The sequence below is a fragment of the Pristiophorus japonicus genome, chromosome 2 (assembly GCF_044704955.1).
Source record: "Pristiophorus japonicus isolate sPriJap1 chromosome 2, sPriJap1.hap1, whole genome shotgun sequence".
NCBI classification, from domain to species: Eukaryota; Metazoa; Chordata; class Chondrichthyes; family Pristiophoridae; genus Pristiophorus; species Pristiophorus japonicus.
In genome coordinates this window covers 139,207,773-139,229,272 of record NC_091978.1, presented here as the reverse complement: position 1 = coordinate 139,229,272, position 21,500 = coordinate 139,207,773, and the positions used below count along the sequence as shown (strand labels likewise).

At 44.5% G+C, this 21,500-nt stretch overlaps 1 protein-coding gene across 1 annotated transcript in view; it reads right to left on the bottom strand.

Moving 5' to 3' along the window:
• Positions 1-799: 799 nt before the first annotated feature.
• Positions 800-21,500, bottom strand: part of fgl1 (fibrinogen-like 1) — a 247,057-nt gene continuing 226,356 nt past the window's right edge. The window contains exons 6-8 of the mRNA XM_070869712.1: positions 8,423-8,511; positions 5,388-5,575; positions 800-1,788 (exon numbers count right to left, since the gene is read on the bottom strand). Of these exons, the coding sequence (XP_070725813.1) occupies positions 1,626-1,788; positions 5,388-5,575; positions 8,423-8,511 (440 nt within the window). The 3' untranslated portion in view covers positions 800-1,625. The remainder of the gene's footprint in view (positions 1,789-5,387; positions 5,576-8,422; positions 8,512-21,500) is intronic.

The window sequence follows — 21,500 nt, the reverse complement described above, 5'->3', positions numbered from 1 at the left end:
TTCTCCAGTGCTGTTCAGTACAGAAATATCAGGCAGTGCACTCCCAATATATTTCTGTGTTGAGATTCCATGTCTTCAAACCTTACATGGATCTTGGAGGTGCAAAACACATACTGGCTAAAATCCAAGTTCTGGAATTGTCTGTTTCTATGCTCACCAGTCTGTGACTTTCCACCCATTAAAATGAATGGAAGGAAATTGTGGGCGAGCGGATGCAGAAGTGGAAAATCCCGGCCAAGATTGGGTTATGTATTCCCATCGCTTCCAGTTTCTTCATGATGAATGCACGGCCATACAAATATCATTAAAAGCAATTTAAATGGGTTTTCCCTGAGCCATATGATTTTACATGACCTTGCATAAAGTTACAACCAGTTCTTTCCAATTACTCTGAGACTTCCAAAGCATCCAATATAAATGTGCAATGCAATCCAAAGAAGCACCTTAAGAGTTTTTGTTTGCTCTGATTACTTTATAAAAATATTTGACCCAAAAATTATTTGTGGTTTTCCTGGCTGATGCCTGAAAGTTTTTTTAAATTAAAAAAAATTCTGCCATTTGTGACTTGTACCATAAACGATCAACTGGAATTGTCTTGTTTTAACACCATAGGAAAAAGTGGGAAAAATCACCGTCTCACCTGCTTCTTGCCAAGCCAATTTTCTCTCCATACCCATGATGCTAAGCAGTTAAGCAGACATCACTGAATTGTATTCGGGAAAATAGATTCTTTCAGGATGAATGTTAGCAAAGATGGATTATTGCTTTCTTCTAAAAATACCATCCTCACACTCAGAGATATTTTTTGTATTTTATTTTTCATTGCATATCCATTTCCTTATGAGTGCATGAGATTTAAAACTGCAAACATTGTTGTGATAACCCATTAAAGCAAAATGTGACAGCTGCATACAAGAGTTTGCATAATCCATACTACATCTTGTGCAAATGATGCACCATCAATAACTCTTTGAATGTAGTATATTTCCTCAATTCTATTGAACATGTCCAAAAGGCATCTAGGCAATGCTGTGTCGATCAATATTTTTAAAACACAGCTGGCTAAATGTTGAGTTAGTAAAGGATTGAAGGTTAAAAGAAGAAATCTTGATAAAGATGATCGAGCTATAGATCCTGAGCTGCTGGGATCATGGAAAGCCACCTTCACTTTGTGATATAATCCAAACATTATATACTGCTGCTAATCTATCTGATTTATTCATGTTCTTTAGGGAAGGAAATCTGCCTACATGTGACTCCAGACCCACAGCAATGTGGTTGAATCTTAACTGCCCTCTGAAATGGCCGAGCAAGCCACTCAGTTGTCAAGAAGGCAGCTCATTATCACCTTATCAAAGGCAATTAAGGATAGGCAATAAATGCAGGCCTTGCCAGCGATGCCCATATCCTGTGAATGCATTTTTTTTAAATGGAGAAGAGCTAATGGATTGCATTATTTGTTACCAAATAATGTTCGCTTCATAAAACATAGCAGCGGTACAATTGTGCAGTACAGTGAGGGGAATAGAATTACGTACAATGGTGACATACTGCAATATGTATTAGAGCATGCATAGTCCTACAATAATACATATTTAAGCACATTTCAGGAAGGGTTGGATCACTCAGTGTGTGCTTGGTTCAAATTCAGAAGATCTGATCTTCATGACTGTGGATTTTAGTGAATACCACCATCCATGCCAGGTGTACCAAACAATTCCATTATCTGTCCTTGAAGTGAAAGGTCCTCTATTGTAATAATGTCCATTCAAGTTCGCAGAGTGACATCTGCAAAAATCAAAGAAACGTTAAAAGTGTTGAAGAAACAGGAATATTGCAAAATAATGATTGATTATTTCATTGTCAACTTAAATTAAGAATTTGTAAATACAGTACAAGATTGCACAACAAACAATCTTTACTTTGCTGACTAATGCTAGTGCAGACAGTTTGTTTTTCAGAGTACCAGGGTAGCCTATCTGTGGTGTAGCCTTAAAAAACGAATAGCCCAGAAATTACTGTTTGCAATCATAGTCTAAGAACACGAGTTGCCGTTATGTCTTGCTCTGTTTCTGCTCGTATCTGTGCCATCACTTGTTTCTCTCTTTTGACAAGGCTTTTGACAAGGTCCAACACAAGAGATTGGCGTGCAAAATTAAAGCACATCGTATTGGGGGTAATATACTGACGTGGATAGAGAACTGGTTGGCACACAGGAAGCAGAGAATCTGGATGAACGGATCCTTTTTGGAATGGCAGGCAGTGACTAGTGGGGTGCCGCAGGGCTCAGTGCTGGGATCCCAGCTCTTTACAATATACAGTCATGATTTAGATGAAGGAATTGAGTGTAATATCTCCAAGTTTGCAGATGACACTAAGCTGGGGGGCGGTGTGAGCTGTGAGGAGGATGCTAAGAGGCTGCAGGGTGACTGGGACAGGTTAGGTGAGTGGGCAAACGCATGGCAGATGCAGTATAATGTGGATAAATGTGAGGTTATCCACTTTGGTGGCAAAAACACAAAGGCAGAATATTATCTAAATGGCGGCAGATTAGGAAAAGGGGAGGTACAACGAGACCTGGGTGTCATACTACATCAGTCATTGAAAGTTGGCATATAGGTACAGCAGGCGGTGAAGAAGGCAAATGGTATGTTGGCCTTCATAGCTAGGGGATTTGAGTGTAGAAGCAGGGAGGTCTTACTGCAGTTGTACAGGGCCTTGGTAAGGCCTCACCTGGAATATTGTGTTCAGTTTTGCTCTCCTAATCTGAGGAAGGATGTTCTTGCTATTGAGGGAGTGCAGCGAAGGTTCACCAGACTGATTCCTGGGATGGCAGGAATGACATATGAGGAGAGACTGGATCGACTGGGCCTGTATTCACTGGAGTTGAGAAGGATGAGAGGGGATCTCATAGAAACATATAAAATTCTGACGGGACTGGACAGGTTAGATGCAGGAAGAATGTTCCCAATGTTGGGGAAGTCCAGAACCAGGGGAACACAGTCTAAAGATAAGGGGTAAGCCATTTAGGACTGAGATGAGGAAAAACTTCTTCACTCAGAGAGTTGTTAACCTGTGGAATTCCCTACCGCAGAGAGTTGTTGATGCCAGTTCATTGGATATATTCAAGAGGGAGTTAGATATGGCTCTCACGGCTAAAGGGATCAAGGAGTATGGAGAGAAAGCAGGAAAGGAATACTGAGGTGAATGATCTGCCATAATCTTACTGAATGGTGGTCCAGGCTCGAAGGGCCGAATGGCCTACTCCTGCACCTATTTTCTATGTTTCTATATTTCTATGTTTCTTTGTGTTCTTTTGTAGTTCTTTCCATGTTGTGCTATTCTTTCTCGTGTTTTTTGTCTCCTATTTAAATCTTTAATTCTTGTGTCAGTTGAAGTTGTGAATGCTGGTTGGTTGGAGTATGGGTGGTGGTTAAGCAGGGCTGTATGAAGGTTTAGAGTGGCAGGTGGAGGGAGGGGTTTGACGAGGTACAAGACAATATCAGTGATGGGTGATGAAATTACACAGCCACAGGATTGTCAAATTTTTAATGAAGCGGAAATTTTATGAGTGCTGATACAAGGACCCCCATCTGGGCTCCACTTTCACCATTGAGAACGTCGATAACCAAGTTCATCCCAGCATGCAGGGTGCCCAGTGATAGGCACGCCAGTGTTGAGGAAATTCCGAGCATGAAAATTTATTCCCCACACTCCTGCCCCGTCCTATGCCTTAGACAATGTTTGGGGAAGACAAAAGGTCTGCCCCAAACAGATCTCAATGGAAACTAGTGGCCTAGGCAAGGAACTGATGTATCTGGGAGCCAGGTAATTTCCTAACCTGTCCTTAAAACCGGTCCCAGAGTAATTTTTACCCCAATACCTCTGGGTTGCTAGTCCAATACGACAACCACAAGGTTACCAAAGCTGCCAAATACCCATCAAACATCCGTTCTGCCCTGCTGGTGATATTTTCATAGATTGCAACTGTGATGATCAGTAGAAGGGAGATTTTGTGCCCATGAGTGTCTGGATTTTAATTTTTTTTTTAAATTTCTCCTTTATTTGGAAGGCAAATAGAATGTTGGCCTTTATTGCAAGGGGGATAGTGCATAAAAGCAGAGAGGTTCTGCTACAACTGTGTAGGGTATTGGTGAAGCCACACCTGGAGTACTGCGTACAGTTTTGGTCTCCGTATTTAAGGAAGGATGTACTTGCATTGGAGGCAGTTCAGAGAAGGTTCACTAGGTTGAGTTCGAAGATGAGAGGGTTGACTTATGAAGACAGGTTGAGTAGGTTGGGCCTCTACTCAGTGGAGTTCAGAAAGATAAGAGGTGATCTTATCGAAACATATAAGATAATGAGGAGGCTCGACAAGGTGACTGCAGAGAGGATATCTCCACTCATCGGGGAAACTAAAACTAGCGGACATAGTCTCAGAATAAGGGGCTACCCATTTAAAACTGAGATGAGGAGGAATTTCTTCTCTCAGAGGGTTGTAAATCTGTGGAATTCTCTGCCCCAGAGAGCTGTGGAGGCTGGGTCATTGAACATATTTAAGGCGGAGATAGACAGATTTTTGAGAGATAAAGGAATAAAGGGTTATGGGGATCGGACAGGGAAGTGGAGCTGAGTCGATGATCAGATCAGCTATGATCTTATTAAATAGCGGAGCAGGATCGAGGGGCCAAATGGCCTACTCCTTCTCATTTCTTATGTTCTTATGTTCTTATGTTTAAAAGGTAAATGCAGTGCACAGCTCTGTCCAATTGAAGATGGTATTCTAAGTTGTTATCATGGTTTTAGCACTGAGAAATAATTGAATTTTCAATGGCAACAGAGTCAATTTGTGCCTGGCCTTATTTCCATCAGCAATAAATATTGTACAGCAGGTCAATAATTTTGCCTTTCTAACTGCTTCCATGAGTTTCTCAAAGATGAGAAATAATACACACGGGTAGTAATTCAGTGGTTAAATTACAGTCCGTAAAATAAGCCACAGCTTAAATCCTGCCAGTGCCTTAACTACTGCAGACACCACCGGCCAGTGGAACATCGCAGTATCATTCTCTGGGAAATATTACATTTATTTTCTTGCAGTTTATGCTGTAAAAGAGAAAAATTGAGGAATGATTCTTCAGTTTACATGCAGATTTTTAACTCCCCAGCTTCAAACAAAAAGTCTCAGTTAGAATGGCGCCAGTATTGGTCTATTGCAAAATTAACTTTCAATGTGGCACAGACATGTGTGCTGTGGTGTAATGGATGGAAATCACCCTCTTAAAAAGCAGCCGGTGTAAAACCTGGAAAATTCTGGTCTAACACTAATGCCGATAATATATAAACTATAGGCCATTGTACTTAAAAAATAATTAATTTTCAGAAACCTGTTGAACCACCATCCAGCATTATCTTCCTTTGCACAGTTGCCCTCATAACGGTCATTGTCCCTGTCCTTTGTGCTGAACTTCATGGCATTGTGATTGGCCCACCATGCAACCTCTGGGTGATAAGTTCCACTCAGAGAGTCTCCTGCAGTTCCAGAATATGCACCAAAACTTAATTGATATAAATTCTGTGAAAGAAAAAGAAGTAAATGAAGAACAGATTGGTTTGTTTTTATCAATGTGCTCCTCCAAAACAATTTCCATGAGTAAGAATGATACCAAGGCGAGTCGAACCCAAGCTCAACACACTGCCATACGAAACCACTGAAATGTAGGTCCCTTGCAGTCAGATTCAGGTGAATGTATAATGGGGAACAAAGAAATGGCAGACCAGTTGAACAAATACTTTGGTTCTGTCTTCATGAAAGAAGACACAAATAACCTTCCGGAAATACTAGGGGACCGAGGGTCTAGTGAGAAGGAGGAACTTAAGGAAATCCTTATTAGGCGGGAAATTGTGTTCGGGAAATTGATGCGATTGTAGGCTGATAAATCCCCGGGGCCTGATAGTCTGCATCCCAGAGTACTTAAGGAAGTAGCCCTAGTAATAGTAGATGCATTGGTGATCATTTTCCAACTGTCTATCGACTCTGGATCAGTTCCTATGGACTGGAGGGGAGCTAATGTAACACCACTTTTGAAAAAAGGAGGGAGAGAAAACGGGTAATTATAGACCGGTTAGCCTGACATCAGTAGTGGGGAAAATGTTGCAATCAATTATTAAAGATGAAATAGCAGTGCATTGGAAAGCAGTGACAGGATCGGTCCAAGTCAGCGCTGATTTATGAAAGGGAAATCCTGCTTAACAAGTCTTCTAGAATTTTTTGAGGATGCAACTGGTAGAGTGGTATAAGATAGAACCAGTGGATGTGGTGTATTTGGATTTTTAAAAGGCTTTTGACTAGGTCCCACACAAGAGATTGGTGTGCAAAATCAAAGCACATGGTATTGGGGGTAATGTACTGACATGGATAGAGAACTGGTTGGCAGACAGAAAGCAGAGAGTCGGGATAGAAATATAGAAACATAGAAAATAGGTGCAGGAGTAGGCCATTCGGCCCTTCGAGCCTGTACCGCCATTCAATAAGGATAAACCGGTCCTTTTCAGAATGGCAGGTAGTGACTAGTGGGATGCTGCAGGGCTAAGTGCTGAGATCCCAGCTATTTACAATATACATTAATGATTTAGATGAAGGAATTGAGTGTAATATCTCCAAGTTTGCAGATGACACTAAGCTGGGGGGGGGCAGTGTGAGCTGTGAGGAGGCTGCAGGGTGACTTGGACAGGTTAGGTGAATGGGCAAACACATGGCAGATGCAGTATAATGTGGATAAATCTGAGGTTATCCACTTTGGTGGCAAAAACACGAAGGCAGAATATTATCTGAATGGCGGCAGATTAGGAAAAGGGGAGGTACAACGAGACCTGGGTATCATGGTACATAAGTCATTGAAAGTTGGCATGCAGGTACAGCAGGCGGTGAAGAAGGCAAATGGCTAGGGGATTTGAGTATAGGAGCATGGAGGTCTTACTGCAGTTGTACAGGGCCTTGGTGAGGCCTCACCTGGAATATTGTGTTCAGTTTTGCTCGCCTAATCTGAGGAAGGACGTTCTTGCTATTGAGGGAGTGCAGCGAAGGTTCACCAGACCGATTCCCGGGATCGCACGACTGACATATGAGGAGAGACTGGATCGACTGGGCCTGTATTCACTGGAGTTTAGAAGGATGAGTGGGGATCTCATAGAAACATATAAAATTCTGACGGGACTGGATAGGTTAGATGCAGGAAGAATGTTCCTGATGTTGGGGAAGTCCAGAACCAGGGGACACAGTCTAAGGATAAGGGATAAGCCATTTATAACTGCGATGAGGAGAAACTTCTTCACTCAGAGAATTGTTAACCCGTGGAATTCCCTACCGCAGAGAGTTGTTGATGCCAGTTCATTGGACATATTCAAGGGGGAAGTTAGATATGGCCCTTACGGCTAAAGGGATCAAGGGGTATGGAGAGAAAGCAGGAAAGGGGTACTGAGGTGAATGATCAGCCATGACCTTATTGAATGGTGGTGCAGGCTCGAAGAGCTGAATGGCCTACCCCTGCACCTATTTTCTATGTTTCTATGTGCTGTGCCACAGACAGTTGGGCCATGTATCAGAACCAGGATTCTGTGGATGGTATATTTTTGATTTGGCCCAGATTGTCACATATGCTGCTTCTCAGAACAAGGATTACAAGTTAGCAGATGGAAGACAAGTAAACAAGGGCAGCTCTGCAAGTCAACCATGCAACAGCAAGTTATAGGGTTTAATCAGTACAGGTCTAGCTGCAGGTTCTCAATCCTGACCAAGAAATAATGGAGCTTGCAGGTCGGTGCAAATGGGGCACAGCGATCAATCCCTGCACTTGAAGGAGTAGGCCCAAGGCTCACCCGATATTGGGCCACATTTAAATTACACCAGCGAACTGCGGACGCCCAGTGGGCAACCCCAGGCAGCTCATTAACAAAGAGGAATGAAAGATCGGGCTGCTGCAGCCCTCAGGTAAGTGGTTAAAGAAGATTGGGGAGGGGTGCAATCAGTCTAGAAGGGAGCATAGTTGTGATCTGGAGGGAAGCCAAAAGGATTAGAAGGCAGGTTTTCTACATTAAAGGCACTTCATGAATGCAACTTGTTGTTGTCACTTTGTCTTTAACCAGTTTGTAAAGTGGCCCAGTCGCTCTGATAATACATTTGGATTCATCTAATCCATGAGCAAAATTGATAGATTTTTGACAAAGCTGCTGTTTAAATCACTTGACAGCCCATGCTCCTTCTCAATGCCCATAAAAAGATTGTTCGGGAAACAAGTCCAAATCTAAAAGCTTGCTTCCAGTTCACCCATGTAAACTAATACAATATTAACGATTATAACCAAAAAAAGAGCAAAAAACACACATGTAAATGTGTTTATCCCAGTCATTTATTAGTCCTCACCTGCTCATTGTGAACTTTGAAATGTTTGTACTTTGCATAGCGTCTTCCACCATCCCAGTCAGTGAGATCAAATTTCACAGTGTAATCTCCTGACAGAAAGAAAAAATGAAAATTTGAATTTTCCCTCGATCCCTCCAGAGTCGGTCTGTCAAATGAGAATCCTGTATTAACTTGGCTGTCATCTACTTCAGTTTCAAAATAGTACAGTGTTTATATTATTTCTTGCGTCATGATTTTCCAGGTGCAATTCCTAATCCGTAATCTAGTAGCCTTACTCAAATTGCAAAGTTTAAAACTAAAACTTTGGAAAACAAAGTATTTAAGCGAGCCTGGGTTGTCCTCAAACCACAACTGGGTGTCGGTGTGTTCAGCGTTGGGTTGCCTCACAAGTCCCCGGGGTGAAATTTTTTTAACAAAAAATATAATTATCAATCAACAGAGATATTTCACCTCAAATGTCCAGTGAAACCAACTGTAGAAAGAATCAAAGGAATTCAATTTCGATCGCATGCCAATATACCTTATTACAAATAAAGGGGAGTGTTCTGTCCAAGATATCTTTAAATTGCTTTGTAACTTTAGAATCATTGAATTTTTCCAGCACAGAGGTGGCCATTTGGTCCATCATGGTTGTCGTGGCTCTTTGAAATGGCCATTCACTTAATCCCATTCCCCTTCCCTTTCCCCATATCTTCAACAGTTTTCTTTTTCAAATATTTATCCACTTCCCTTTTGTCATGTATGTAATTTTGGATTCACTAGCCACTAGATGGCATCACTGTTGGAGGCCATTGGGCTGCACGCACATGTGTGCAGCCCAAGTATAAAAGCCCAGCCATTTTGTATATTAGTCACTTTGGGCCTCAATAAAGCAGAGCCAAGGTCATACCTCTTGGAGTTAAACAGTACTCAGTCTAACAGTTGTTGCATACACAACATTTGGCGATGAGGCAACAAGAACCTTTGTATGCAAAAATGAACACAATTGGATTGTTGGAATGATTTGTGGAAGGAGAAGATTGGGCAGACTTTGTGAGCCGTTTGAGCCAGTTCTTTGTGGCCAACAAAATGGAGGAGGTCGGTGACGCAGATCAGAGCCGGGCGGTGTTCCTCACGGTTTGTGGTCCAAAAATTTATGGTCTGATAAAGAATCTACTCCTGCCTGTGAGTCCAACAGAGAAGACGTATGAAGACTTGTGTACACTGGTACAGGATCACCTTAAGCTAAACGAAGGCATCATCATCTCGAGATACAGATTTTACACGCACTTTCGCTCAGAGGGCCAGAATGCAGCAGAATTCGTTGCCGAACTAAGACGTCTACCAAGACCATGTAAGTTCGGGGCTGTGTTGGCAGGCATGCTGTGGGATTTCTTTATAATTGACATGAATCACGAGGTAATCCTATGTAAACTATTGGCGGTGGAGACTGTTATGTCTTGGATAAAGAGTCAGACCAGATGCTGCAAGCTCAAAGTAAGTGTGACCGTAGTCCTTTATTGCAGATCACAGAGTGCCTCTCCAGCCTGTGAGGCCTCCTTATATACAAGTGCTTCCAAGGGATTGTGGGATCACTTGGGACTCCAGGGGATAAGCCTTCTGGTGGTTAGACATGGTAATTAGAGGTTTATATACATAATAACACTCCCCCCCCCCCCCCACTCCGCCCCACCATGCCCGCAAAGTCAATAGTGTAACTATTTACTATATGAGTCGATCTGGGGCATTCCTTTCCCTGGTTGATTGTCTCGGTGCAAATGCTGGTGTTGGTGAATCGTTTGTTGGGCCTTCATTGGGCTGCTGTGCAGCTGGGATTGCTGGGCTGCTGGGGGTGGTGAGCCTTGCTGGGCTGCTGCAGGTGATGGGTTCTGCTTCGTGATCAGCCGCTTAGTCGGTTGCCACTTGTTTGTGTGTTGGAGGGTCGAAAAAGGTAGTCTATTGTGGGTTGTTCTGGATAGTCCATAAATCTGAGTTTGGTTTGGTCCAAGTGTTTTCTGCAGGTGAGTCCATTTGTGAGTTTGACCAGAAACACCCTACTCCCCTCTTTGGCCAAAACAGTGCCAGCAATCCACTTGGGATCTTGTCCATAGTTCAACACAAATACAGGATCATTTACTTCAATTTCGTGTGACACATTTGCGCGATCATGATATGTATTCTGTTGAAGCCGCCTGTTCTCCACCTGTTTGTGTAGATCAGGGTGGACTGACGAGTTGTCTTATGTGCCCTTTTCATGAGCATTTCAGTGGGAGGGACCCCGGTGAGCGAGTGGGGTATTGTGCGGTAACTAAGCAGGATTCGGGATAAGCGGGTCTGCAGTGAGCCTTCAGTTACCCTTTTCAAGCTCTGCTTGATTGTTTCAACTGCTCATTCTGCCTGACCGTTGGACACTGGCTTAAACGGGGCAGATGTGATATGTTTGATCCCATTGCAGGTCATGAATTCTTTGAATTCGGCACTGGTAAAGCATGGCCCATTGTCACTTACAAGGACATCAGGCAGGCCGTGTGTGACAAACATGGTCCGTAAGCTTTCAATGGTGGCAGCGGACGTGCTTGCCGACATTATCACACATTCAATCCATTTGGAGTACGCATCTACAACCACTAAAAACATTTTTCCCAAGAATAGGCCTGCATAGTTGACATGAACCCAAGACCATGGTTTGGAGGGCCAGTTGTCATGGTACATATAGGTACGAATGATATATGTAAAAAACGGGATGAGGTCCTACAAGATGAATTTAGGGAGGTAGGAGCTAAATTAAAAAGTAGGACCTCAAAGGTAGTAATCTCAGGATTTCTACCAGTGCCACGTGCTAGTCAGAGTAGGAATCGTAGGATAGCTCAGATGAATACGTGATTTGAGGAGTGGTGCAGAAGGGAGGGATTCAAATTCCTGGGGTATTGGAACCGATTCTGGGGGAGGTGGGACCAGTACAATGGCCTACTCCTGCACCTATTTTCTATGTTTCTATGTTTCTATGTTTACAAACCGGACGGTCTGCACCTGACCGGAAGCAATGTTCTAGGGGGAGTGTTTGCTAGTGCTATTGGGGAGGGGTGAAACTAATATGGCAGGGGGATGGGAACCTATGCAAGGAGACAGAGGGAAGTAGAATGGGGGCAGAAGCAAAAGATAGAAAGAAGAAAAGTAAAATGGAGGGTAGAGAAACCCAAGGCAAAAAGCAAAAAGGGCCACATTACAGCAAAATTCGAAAGGGGCAAAATGTGTTAAATAGAAAAGTCTGAAGACTCTGTGCCTCAATGCGAGGAGTATTCGTAATAAGGTGAACGAATTAACTGCGCAGGCAAGTAACGACTATGATATAATTGGCATCACGGAGACATGGCTCCACGTTGACCAAGGCTGGGAACTCAACATCCAGGAGTATTCAAAACATTCAGGAAGGATAGACAGAAAGGAAAAGGAGGTGGGGCGGCGTTGCTGGTTAAAGAGGAAATTAACATACTAGTAAGGAAGGACACTAGCTTGGATGATGTGGAATCTTGGATGGGTGGAGCTACGGAATACCAAAGGGCAGAAAACGCTATTGGGAGTTATGTACAGACCACCAAACAGTAGTAGTGACGTTGGGGGCAGCATCAAACAAGAAATTAGGGATGCGTGCAATAAAGGTACAGCAGTAATCATGGGCGACTTTCATCGACACATTGATTGGGCGAACCAAACTGGTAACATAGAAACATAGAAAATAGGTGCAGGAGCAGGCCATTCAGCCCTCTAGCCTGCACCGCCATTCAATGAGTTCATGGCTGAATGCGGTCGAGGAGGATTTCCTGGAGTGTATTAGGGATGGTTTTCTAGACCAATATATCGAGGAACCAGCTTGAGGGCTGGCCATCCTAGACTGGGTGATGTGTAATGAGAAAGGACTAATTAGCAATCTTGTTGTGCGAGGCCCCTTGGGGAAGAGTGTCCGTAATATGGTAGAATTCTTTACTAAGATAGTGACACAGTTAATTCAGAGACTAAGGTCCTGAAATAAAGGAAAGGTAACTTCGATGGTTTGAGATGTGAATTGGCTAGAATAGATTGGTGAATGTTACTTAAAGGGTTGACGGTGGATAGGCAATGGCAAACATTTAAAGAGCACATAGATGAACTTCAACAATTGTCTCAAGTAAAAATAAAACGGGGAAAGTGGCTCAACCATGGCTAACAAGGGAAATTAAGGATAGTGTTAAATCCAAGGAAGAGGCATATAAATTGGCCAGAAAAAGCAGCAAACCTGAGGACTGGGAGAATTTTATAATTCAGCAGAGGACGACAAATGCAGGAAGAATGTTCCCGATGTTGGGGAAGTCCAGAACCAGGGGACATAGTCTAAGGATAAGGGGTAAGCTATATAGTACTGAGATGAGGAGAAACTTCTTCACGCAGAGAGTTGTTAACCTGTCGAATTCTCTACCGCAGAGAGTTGTTGATGCCAGTTCATTGGATATATTCAAGAGAGAGTTAGATATGACCCTTACGGCTCAAGGGATCAAGGGGTATGGAGAGAAAGCAGGAAAGGGGTACTGAGGTGAATGATCAGCCATGATCTTATTGAATAGTGGTGCAGGCGCGATGGGCTGAATGGCCTAATCCTGCACCTATTTTCTATGATTCTATGTTTCTATTACATTTGTGCACAGGACTCTAAGTCTGCATCGATACCGGGCCACCACACATGGGATTTGGCTATCGCTTTCATAAGACCATAAGAACATAAGAATTAGGAAGAGGAGTAGGCCATCTAGCCCCTCGAGCCTGCTCCGCCATTCAATAAGATCATGGCTGATCTGGCCGTGGACTCAGCTGCACTTAACTGCCCGCTCCCAGTAACCCTTAATTCCCTTATTGGTTAAAAATCTATCTATCTGTGACTTGAATACATTCAATGAGCTAGCCTTAACTGCTTCCTTGGGCAGAGAATTCCACAGATTCACAACCCTCTGGGAGAAGAAATTCCTTCTCAACTCGGTTTTAAATTGGCTCCCCCGTATTTTGAGGCTGTGCCCCCTAGTTCTAGTCTCCCCGACCAGTGGAAACAACCTCTCTGCCTCTATCTTGTCTATCCCTTTCATTATTTTAAATGTTTCTATAAGATCACCCCTCATCCTTCTGAACTCCAACGAGTAAAGACCCAGTCTACTCAATCTATCATCATAAGGTAACCCCCTCATCTCTGGAATCAGCCTAGTGAATCATCTCTGTACCCCCTCCAAAGCCAGTATATCCTTCCTTAAGTAAGGTGACCAAAACTGCACACAGTACTCTAGGTGCGGCCTCACCAATACCCTATACAGTTGCAGCAGGACCTCCCTGCTTTTGTACTCCATCCCTCTTGCAATGAAGGCCAACATTCCATTTGCCTTCCTTATTACCTGCTGCACCTGCAAACTAACTTTTTGGGATTCATACACAAGGACCCCCAGGTCCCTCTGCACCTCAGCATGTTGTAATTTCTCCCCATTCAAATAATATTCCCTTTTACTGTTTTTTTTCCCAAGGTGGATGACCTCACACTTTCCGACATTGTATTCCATCTGCCAAACCTTAGCTCATTCGCTTAACCTATCCAAATCTCTTTGCAGCCTCTCTGTGTCCTCTACGCAACCCGCTTTCCCACTAATCTTTGTGTCATCTGCAAATTTTGTTACACGACACTCTGTCCCCTCTTCCAGGTCATCTATGTATATTGTAAACAGTTGTGGTCCCAGCACCGATCCCTGTGGCACACCACTAACCACCGATTTCCAACCCGAAAAGGACCCATTTATCCCGACTCTCTGCTTTCTGTTCGCCAGCCAATTCTCTATCCATGCTAATACATTTCCTCTGACTCCGCGTACCTCTATCTTCTGCAGTAACCTTTTGTGTGGCACTTTATCGAATGCCTTTTGAAAATCTAAATACACCACATCCATTGGTACACCTCTATCCACCATGCTCGTTATATCCTCAAAGAATTGCAGTAAATTAGTTAAACATGATTTCCCCTTCATGAATCCATGCTGCGTCTGCTTGATTGCACTATTCCTATCTAGATGTCCCGCTAGTTCTTCCTTAATGATAGTTTCAAGCATTTTCCCCACCACAGATGTTAAACTAACCGGCCTATAGTTACCTGCCTTCTGTCTGCCCCTTTTTTTAAACAGAGGCGTTACATTAGCTGCTTTCCAATCTGCTGGTACCTCCCCAGAGTCCAGAGAATTTTGGTAGATTATAACGAATGCATCTGCTATAACTTCCGCCATCTCTTTTAATACCCTGGGATGCATTTCATCCGGACCAGGGGACTTATCTACCTTGAGTCCCATTAGCCTGTCCAGCACTACCCCGCTAGTGATAGTGATTGTCTCAAGATCCTCCCTTCCCACATTCCTGTGACCATCAATTTTTGGCATGGTTTTTGTGTCTTCCACTGTGAAGACCGAAGCAAAATAATTGTTCATGGTCTCAGCCATTTCCACATTTCCCATTATTAAATCCCCCTTCTCATCTTCTAAGGGACCAACATTTACTTTAGTCACTCTTTTCCGTTTTATATATCTGTAAAAGCTTTTACTATCTGTTTTTATGTTTTGCACAAGTTTCGTAATCTATCTTTCCTTTCTTTATTGCTTTTTTTGTCATTCTTTGCTGTCGTTTAAAATTTTCCCAATCTTCTAGTTTCCCACTAACCTTGGCCACCTTATACACATTGGTTTTTAATTTGATACTCTCCTTTATTTCCTTGGTTATTCACGGCTGTTTATCCCTTCTCTTACCACCTTTCTTTTTCACTGGAATATATTTTTGTTGCGCACTATGAAAGAGCTCCTTAAAAGTCCTCCACTGTTCCTCAATTGTGCCACCGTTTAGTCTGTGTTTCCAGTCTACTTTAGCCAATTCTGCCCTCATCCCACTGTAGTCCCCTTTGTTTAAGCATAGTACGCTCGTTTCTGACACAACTTCCTCACCTTCAATCTGTATTACAAATTCAACCATACTGTGATCACTCATTCCGAGAGGATCTTTTACGAGGAGATCGTTTAGTTTTCCTGTCTCATTACACAGGACCAGATCTAAGATAGCTTGCTCCCTTGTAGGTTCTGTAACATACTGTCATCACAATGCCTGGGTGGGTACTGTGGAGATCACTAATGAAAGTGCCACTGCCCTTTTTTGGCACAACTAACCAATTACCCCATAGGAGTCAGTCTGCCTGTATCGACATTTCATCTTTGCTCCGCTGGTACGGCTTTATTTCTTCCTGCATCTCTTCCCGTACACGAGATCAACTCCCGTGGAGCACACAGTTTTTTTACTTAGGACAGTAAGGGGTCCTGGCTCGTCCAGGTTCTAATCTGTCGGGCAGTAACAGGTGATTGCTCAATCTCGAATGCTTCCATTACCATAACTAAATCTGCAGGCTGTGTCATCTCCACCCCGGTGGTGGGCAATGGTAGCCGACTGAGAGCATCGGTACAGTTTTCTGTGCCTGGCCTGTGGCGGATGGCATAGTTGTATCCGGCAATGTGAGCGCCCATCTCTGGATGCAGGCTGATGCATTCGTATTTATTCTCTTATTTTCAGAAAAGAGGGATATAAGCAGCTTATGGTCGGTTTCCAATTCAAATTTGAGCCCGAACAGATATTGATGCATTTTCTTTACCCCGTAAACACACGCTAACGCATCTTTTTCGATCATTCTGTAGGCCCTCTCGGCCTTAGACAGACTTCTGGATGCATAAGCAACCAGTTGCAATTTCTCAAATTCATTAGCCTGTTGCAATACACACCCGACCCCATACGACGACGCATCACCTGCTAGTTTACATGGATCGTACAACACAAGCAATTTGTTTGAACATAACAGCTTCCTAGCTTTCTCAAAGGCATTTTCTTGGCTTTTACCCCATACTCATTCATCTCCCTTACACAGTAAAGAGTGCAAGATTTCTAACAATGTGCTAAAACCCAGTAAGAAGTTACCAAAATAGTTTAGGAGTCCTGGAAAGGACCGCAGCTCTGTCACGTTCTGTGGTCTCGGTGCATTCTTGATTGCCTCCGTCTTCGAATCGGTGGGCCTGATGCCATCCGCCGCAATTCTTCTCCCCAGGAACTCCACTTCAGGCGCCAGGAAAACGCACTTCGAGCGTTTTAGCCTGAGCCCCACACGATTAAGCCGACTAAGAATCTCCTCCAGTTTCTGTAGGTGCTCGACAGTGTCCTGACCTGTAACCAAGATGTCGTCCTGGAAGACCACGGTGCACGGGACCAACTTCAGCAAGCTTTCCATGTTCCTCTGGAATATCACCGCGGCCGATTGAATCCCAAACGGGCATCTGTTGTAAACGAAAAGACCTTTGTGCGTGTTGATGCAGGTGAGGCCTTTCGAAGATTCCTCCAGCTCCTGCGTCATGTAGGCTGAGGCCAAGTCGAGCTTCCTGAACATTTTCCCTCCCGCCAGCGTCGCAAAGAGGTCATTGGCCTTTGGTTGTGGGTGTTGATCCTGCAGTGAGAAACGATTGATAGTTACTTTGTAATCACAACAGATTCTGACGATGCCGTCTCCCTTGAGGACTGGAATGATCGGACTGGCCCACTTATTAAATTCGATCGGTGAAATGATGCCCTCTCATTGCAGCCTGTCCAGTTCATTCTCCACCCTCTCATCATGTAAGGTACCGCTCTCGCCTTGTGAAGGATGGGTCGCGCCCCCAGAATCAAATGGATCTGCACTTTTGCTCCTTGGAACTTCCCAATGCCTGGTTCAAACAGCGAGGGGAACTTGCTTAGGACCTGGGCACATGAGGTGTCATTGACAGACGAAAGCGCTCGGACGTCGTCCTAGTTCCAGCGTTTCTTTCTCAGCCAGCTCCTGCCGAACAGCGTGGGGCCATCACCCGGTACCACCCAGAGTGGTAAATTGTGCACCGCTCCATCGTAGGAGACCTTTACAGTAGCACTGCCAATTACGGGAATCAGTTCCTTTGTGTACGTTCTGAGTTTGGTATGAATTGGAGTCAGGACTGGCCTTGAAGCCTTGTTGCACCACAACTTATCAAAATATTTTTACTCATTATGGACTGGATTGCGCCCGTGTCCAGCTCCATGGACACCAGGAGTCCATTTAATTTAACCTTCAGCATTATCGAGGGACACTTTGTGGTAAATGTGTGCATCCCGTATACCTCTGCCTCCTTGGTCTGAGGCTCTGGTTCGTCATAATCCACCGTGCATCTGTCCTCCTCTGCAACATGGTGGTTTGCAGGATTAATAGGGTTTGCAGCTTGCCTGCACATACGTTGGAGGTGTCCCATTGTTCCACAGCCCTTGCAAATGTATCCTTTGAAGTGGCATGAATGGAAATGATGATCACCCCCGCAGCGCCGACCAGGAGTTAATTGCCTTGTATTCACCACCCTTAATGGCGGACTCTGAGTCATCTGCGGACGTGCAGCTACAGGCGTGTAAGTCCTGCCCTGTACATTTCGATTCAAAAACAACACTATTTTGTTCACAGCACTTGCAGCAGCACTAGTGTGCTGGGAAATTTGTTTGGTATTGTCACTGGTGGAGATAAACGCCTGGGCTATCGCTATGGCTTTACTCAAGGTTGCGGTCTCTACAGTCAAATGTTTGCGAAGTATTAGTTCATGGCGAATGCCAAGTACAAAGAAGTCCCTGAGCATGTGCTCCAAGTGTCCTTCAAATTCACAATGTCCTGCAAGGCGTCTTAGCTCGGCGACGTAGCTCACCACTTCCTGGCCTTCAGACCTCTTAGAAACATAGAAAACATAGAAAATAGGTGCAGGAGTAGGCCATTCGGCCCTTCTAGCCTGCACCGCCATTCAATGAGTTCATGGCTGAACATTCAACTTCAGTACCCCATTCCTGCTTTCTCGCCATACCCCTTGATCCCCCTAGCAGTAAGGACCTCATCTAACTCCTTTTTGAATATGTGTAGATACCTCGCCATCAGAATGCTTTCCTTCGGGTTTAGATGCTCCCGGACCAGTGTGCACAACTCATTGTATGACTTGTCTGTGGATTTTGTTGGAGTGAGCAGGTTTCAATGAGGCCATACGTTGATGCCCTGCAAATGGTGAGGAGGATCGCCCTTTGTTTGGCAGCGTTCACTTCTCCTTCCGGCTCGTTGGCCATGAAGTATTGGTCAAGTCGCTCCACAAAGGTTTCCCAATCATCTCCCTCTGAAAATTTCTCCAGGATGCCCACAGTTCTCTGCATTCTTGCATTGGAGTTCGTTATCTGTATCTCATCGCCAGTTGTTATGTCTTGGATAAAGAGTCAGACCAGATGTTGCAAGTTCAAAGTAAGTGTGACCATAGTCCTTTATTGCAGGTTTCAGAGTGCCTCTCCAGCCTGTGAGGCCTCCTTATATACATGTGCTCCCAAGAGATTGTGGGATCCCTTGGGACTCCAGGGGATAAGCCCTCTGGTCGTTAGACATGGTAATTACAGGTTTACATACGTAACAGAGACGTTCAACTTGAACAGGGCCATCACGATAGCTCAGTCATGCACGACAGTGGATAGATGTCGAAAACAGATATCAGTGAAAAATCTAAACTTGGCAAGTACTGTAAATATGATTGATTTGGCGTTCGGCAGAGCGGCACATGGCAGGGCCTCCCAACTGCATACGTGAAATCTGTGGCTGCCCAAAGTCCGCCAGCGGGAATGCATCTGATTTCTCAGTGTTGGCATTGCGGGGGAAATCACCGGCACCAGCAGTGCCAATTTAAGCAATATCGTTGCAAAGGCTGCCTGAGAGTCGGGTATCTCCAGTGCAAGTGTCCGCAGATGAGCAAGCGTGCTGCGACACACCACGTGGAGGATGATGGTCAGACTAGCGCGTATCCGGATACGCAATCTGAGATACCAGAGGAGGAAGTGTATAGATTGTACTCGTTCCTAACTAAGAGCAAACCGATAATGATCAACGTGAAATTTAATTGGGTGCTGGTATCGATGGAACTGGACACGGGGGCGAGTCAATCGATAATGAGCCAGAGAGCATTCGACAAGCTGTGGGATATTAAGGCTGTGAGGCCCAGGCTGAGTCCAGTCAATGCCAAGTTGCACACATACACCAAAGAACTCATAACGGTGATTGGCAGTGCCACAATTAAAGTGTCGTATGACGGTGCGGTTCAAGAGTTACTGCAATGGATTGTCCCAGGTAATGGCCCAATGCTGTTCAACAGCAACTGGCTTGAAAAAAATCAGATGCGATTGGAACGACATCAAGTACTGAGCAAGTTCCCTCGCTGTTCGAACCGGGCATCGGCAACTTCACGGGAGCCAAGGTGCAGATCCAAGTGGACTCGGATGCAAGACCCATCCATCATAAAACTCGGGCAGTTCCGTATATGATGAGGGAGAAGGTCGAAATCGAATTGGACAGACTCCAGCGTGAAGGGATCATATCACTGGTTGAATTTAATGAATGGGCCAGTCCCATTGTTCCTGTGCTGAAAAATGATGGCACAGTCAGAAGCTGTGGAGACTACAAGGCTACGATCAAGTCGTTCACCAAACTGGACTTGACATCGGCCTACATGACACAGGAGCTGGTCGAGACGTCGAAGAGACTTGCATGCATTAACACGCATAAAGGACTGTTTATTTATCACAGGTGCCCTTTTGGAATTCGCTCGGCTGCAGCAATATTTCATAGGAACATGGAGAGTCTACTGAAGTCCATTCCCAGAACCGTCGTGTTCCAAGATGACATCCTGATCACAGGTCCGACTCCGAGAAACATCTGAACAACCTGGATGAGGTTCAACATCGTCTGGACAAAGTGGGACTCAGACTCAAACGCTCGAAGTGCATCTTCATGGCACCAGAGGTCGAATTACTGGGGAGGAAAATTGCTGCTGACGGCATCAGGCCACGGACGCGAAAACCAAGGCCATCAAGAATGCACCCAAGCCTCAGAATGTGACGGAGCTGCGTTCATTCCTGGGTCTACTCAACTACTTCGGTAACTTCCTACCTAAATTAAGCACCTTTTTAGAACCACTGCACATGCTGCTAAGAAAAGGCGACAACTGGGTGTGGGGTGCGTCTCAAGACAGACCTTTTGAGAAAACCACAAATCAATCTGCTTTGTTCTAACAAGCTGCTGGTACATTATGACTCATGTAAACATTTAATATTGGTCTCTGATGCTTCGTCATATGGAGTTGGTTGCGTACTCCAACAAGCTAATGAGTCGGGTAAACTACAACCAGTCGAGTATGCTTCAAAAAGTTTGTCGAAGGTGGAAAGAGCCTACAGCATGGTAGAGAAAGAAGCACTAGGCTGTGTGTATGGGGTTAAAAGATGCATCAGTACCTGTTTGGTCTTCGGTTTGAACTGGAGACAGATCACAAGTCGCTCATTTCACTGTTCTCTGAAAACAAAGGTATCAATACCAATGCTTCATTCTGCATCCAGAGGTGGGTGCTGACATTATCCGCTTATGATTATGTCATTCGCCATAGACCTGGCACCGCGAATTGTACCGATGCTTTGAGCCGTCTGCTGTTGCCTACACCGGAGGTGGAAACACCACAACCGGCGGACCTATTGTTAGTTATGGATGCTTTTGAGAGTGAAGGAACCTCTGCCACAGCTCAACAAGTTGAGACTTGGACCAGCCAGGACCTGATTTTATTGGTGGTGAAAAGTTGCATCCTCAAAGGTGATTGGTTTGCCATACCCAAGCAAATATGCGAGGAGACCAAACCTGACATTCGTCGCAAAGACGAACTGTCTATTCAGTCGGATTGTATACTGTGGGACAATCATGTTGTTATGCCTAAGAGAGGGAGAGAGAAATTTGTACGTGAGCTACATAGCAGACGTCCCGGCATTGTAATGATGAAAGCCATCGCCAGGTCTCATGTTTGGTGGCCAGGAATTGACTCTGAGCTGGAATCATGTGTGCATCAGTGCAACACTTGCATGCAGCTCAGCAAAGCACCAGTGGAATCGCCGCTGGGTCTGTGGTCGTGGCCGTCCAAACCATGGTCCATAAACTTTGCAGGTCTCTTCCTGGGGAAGATGTTTTTAG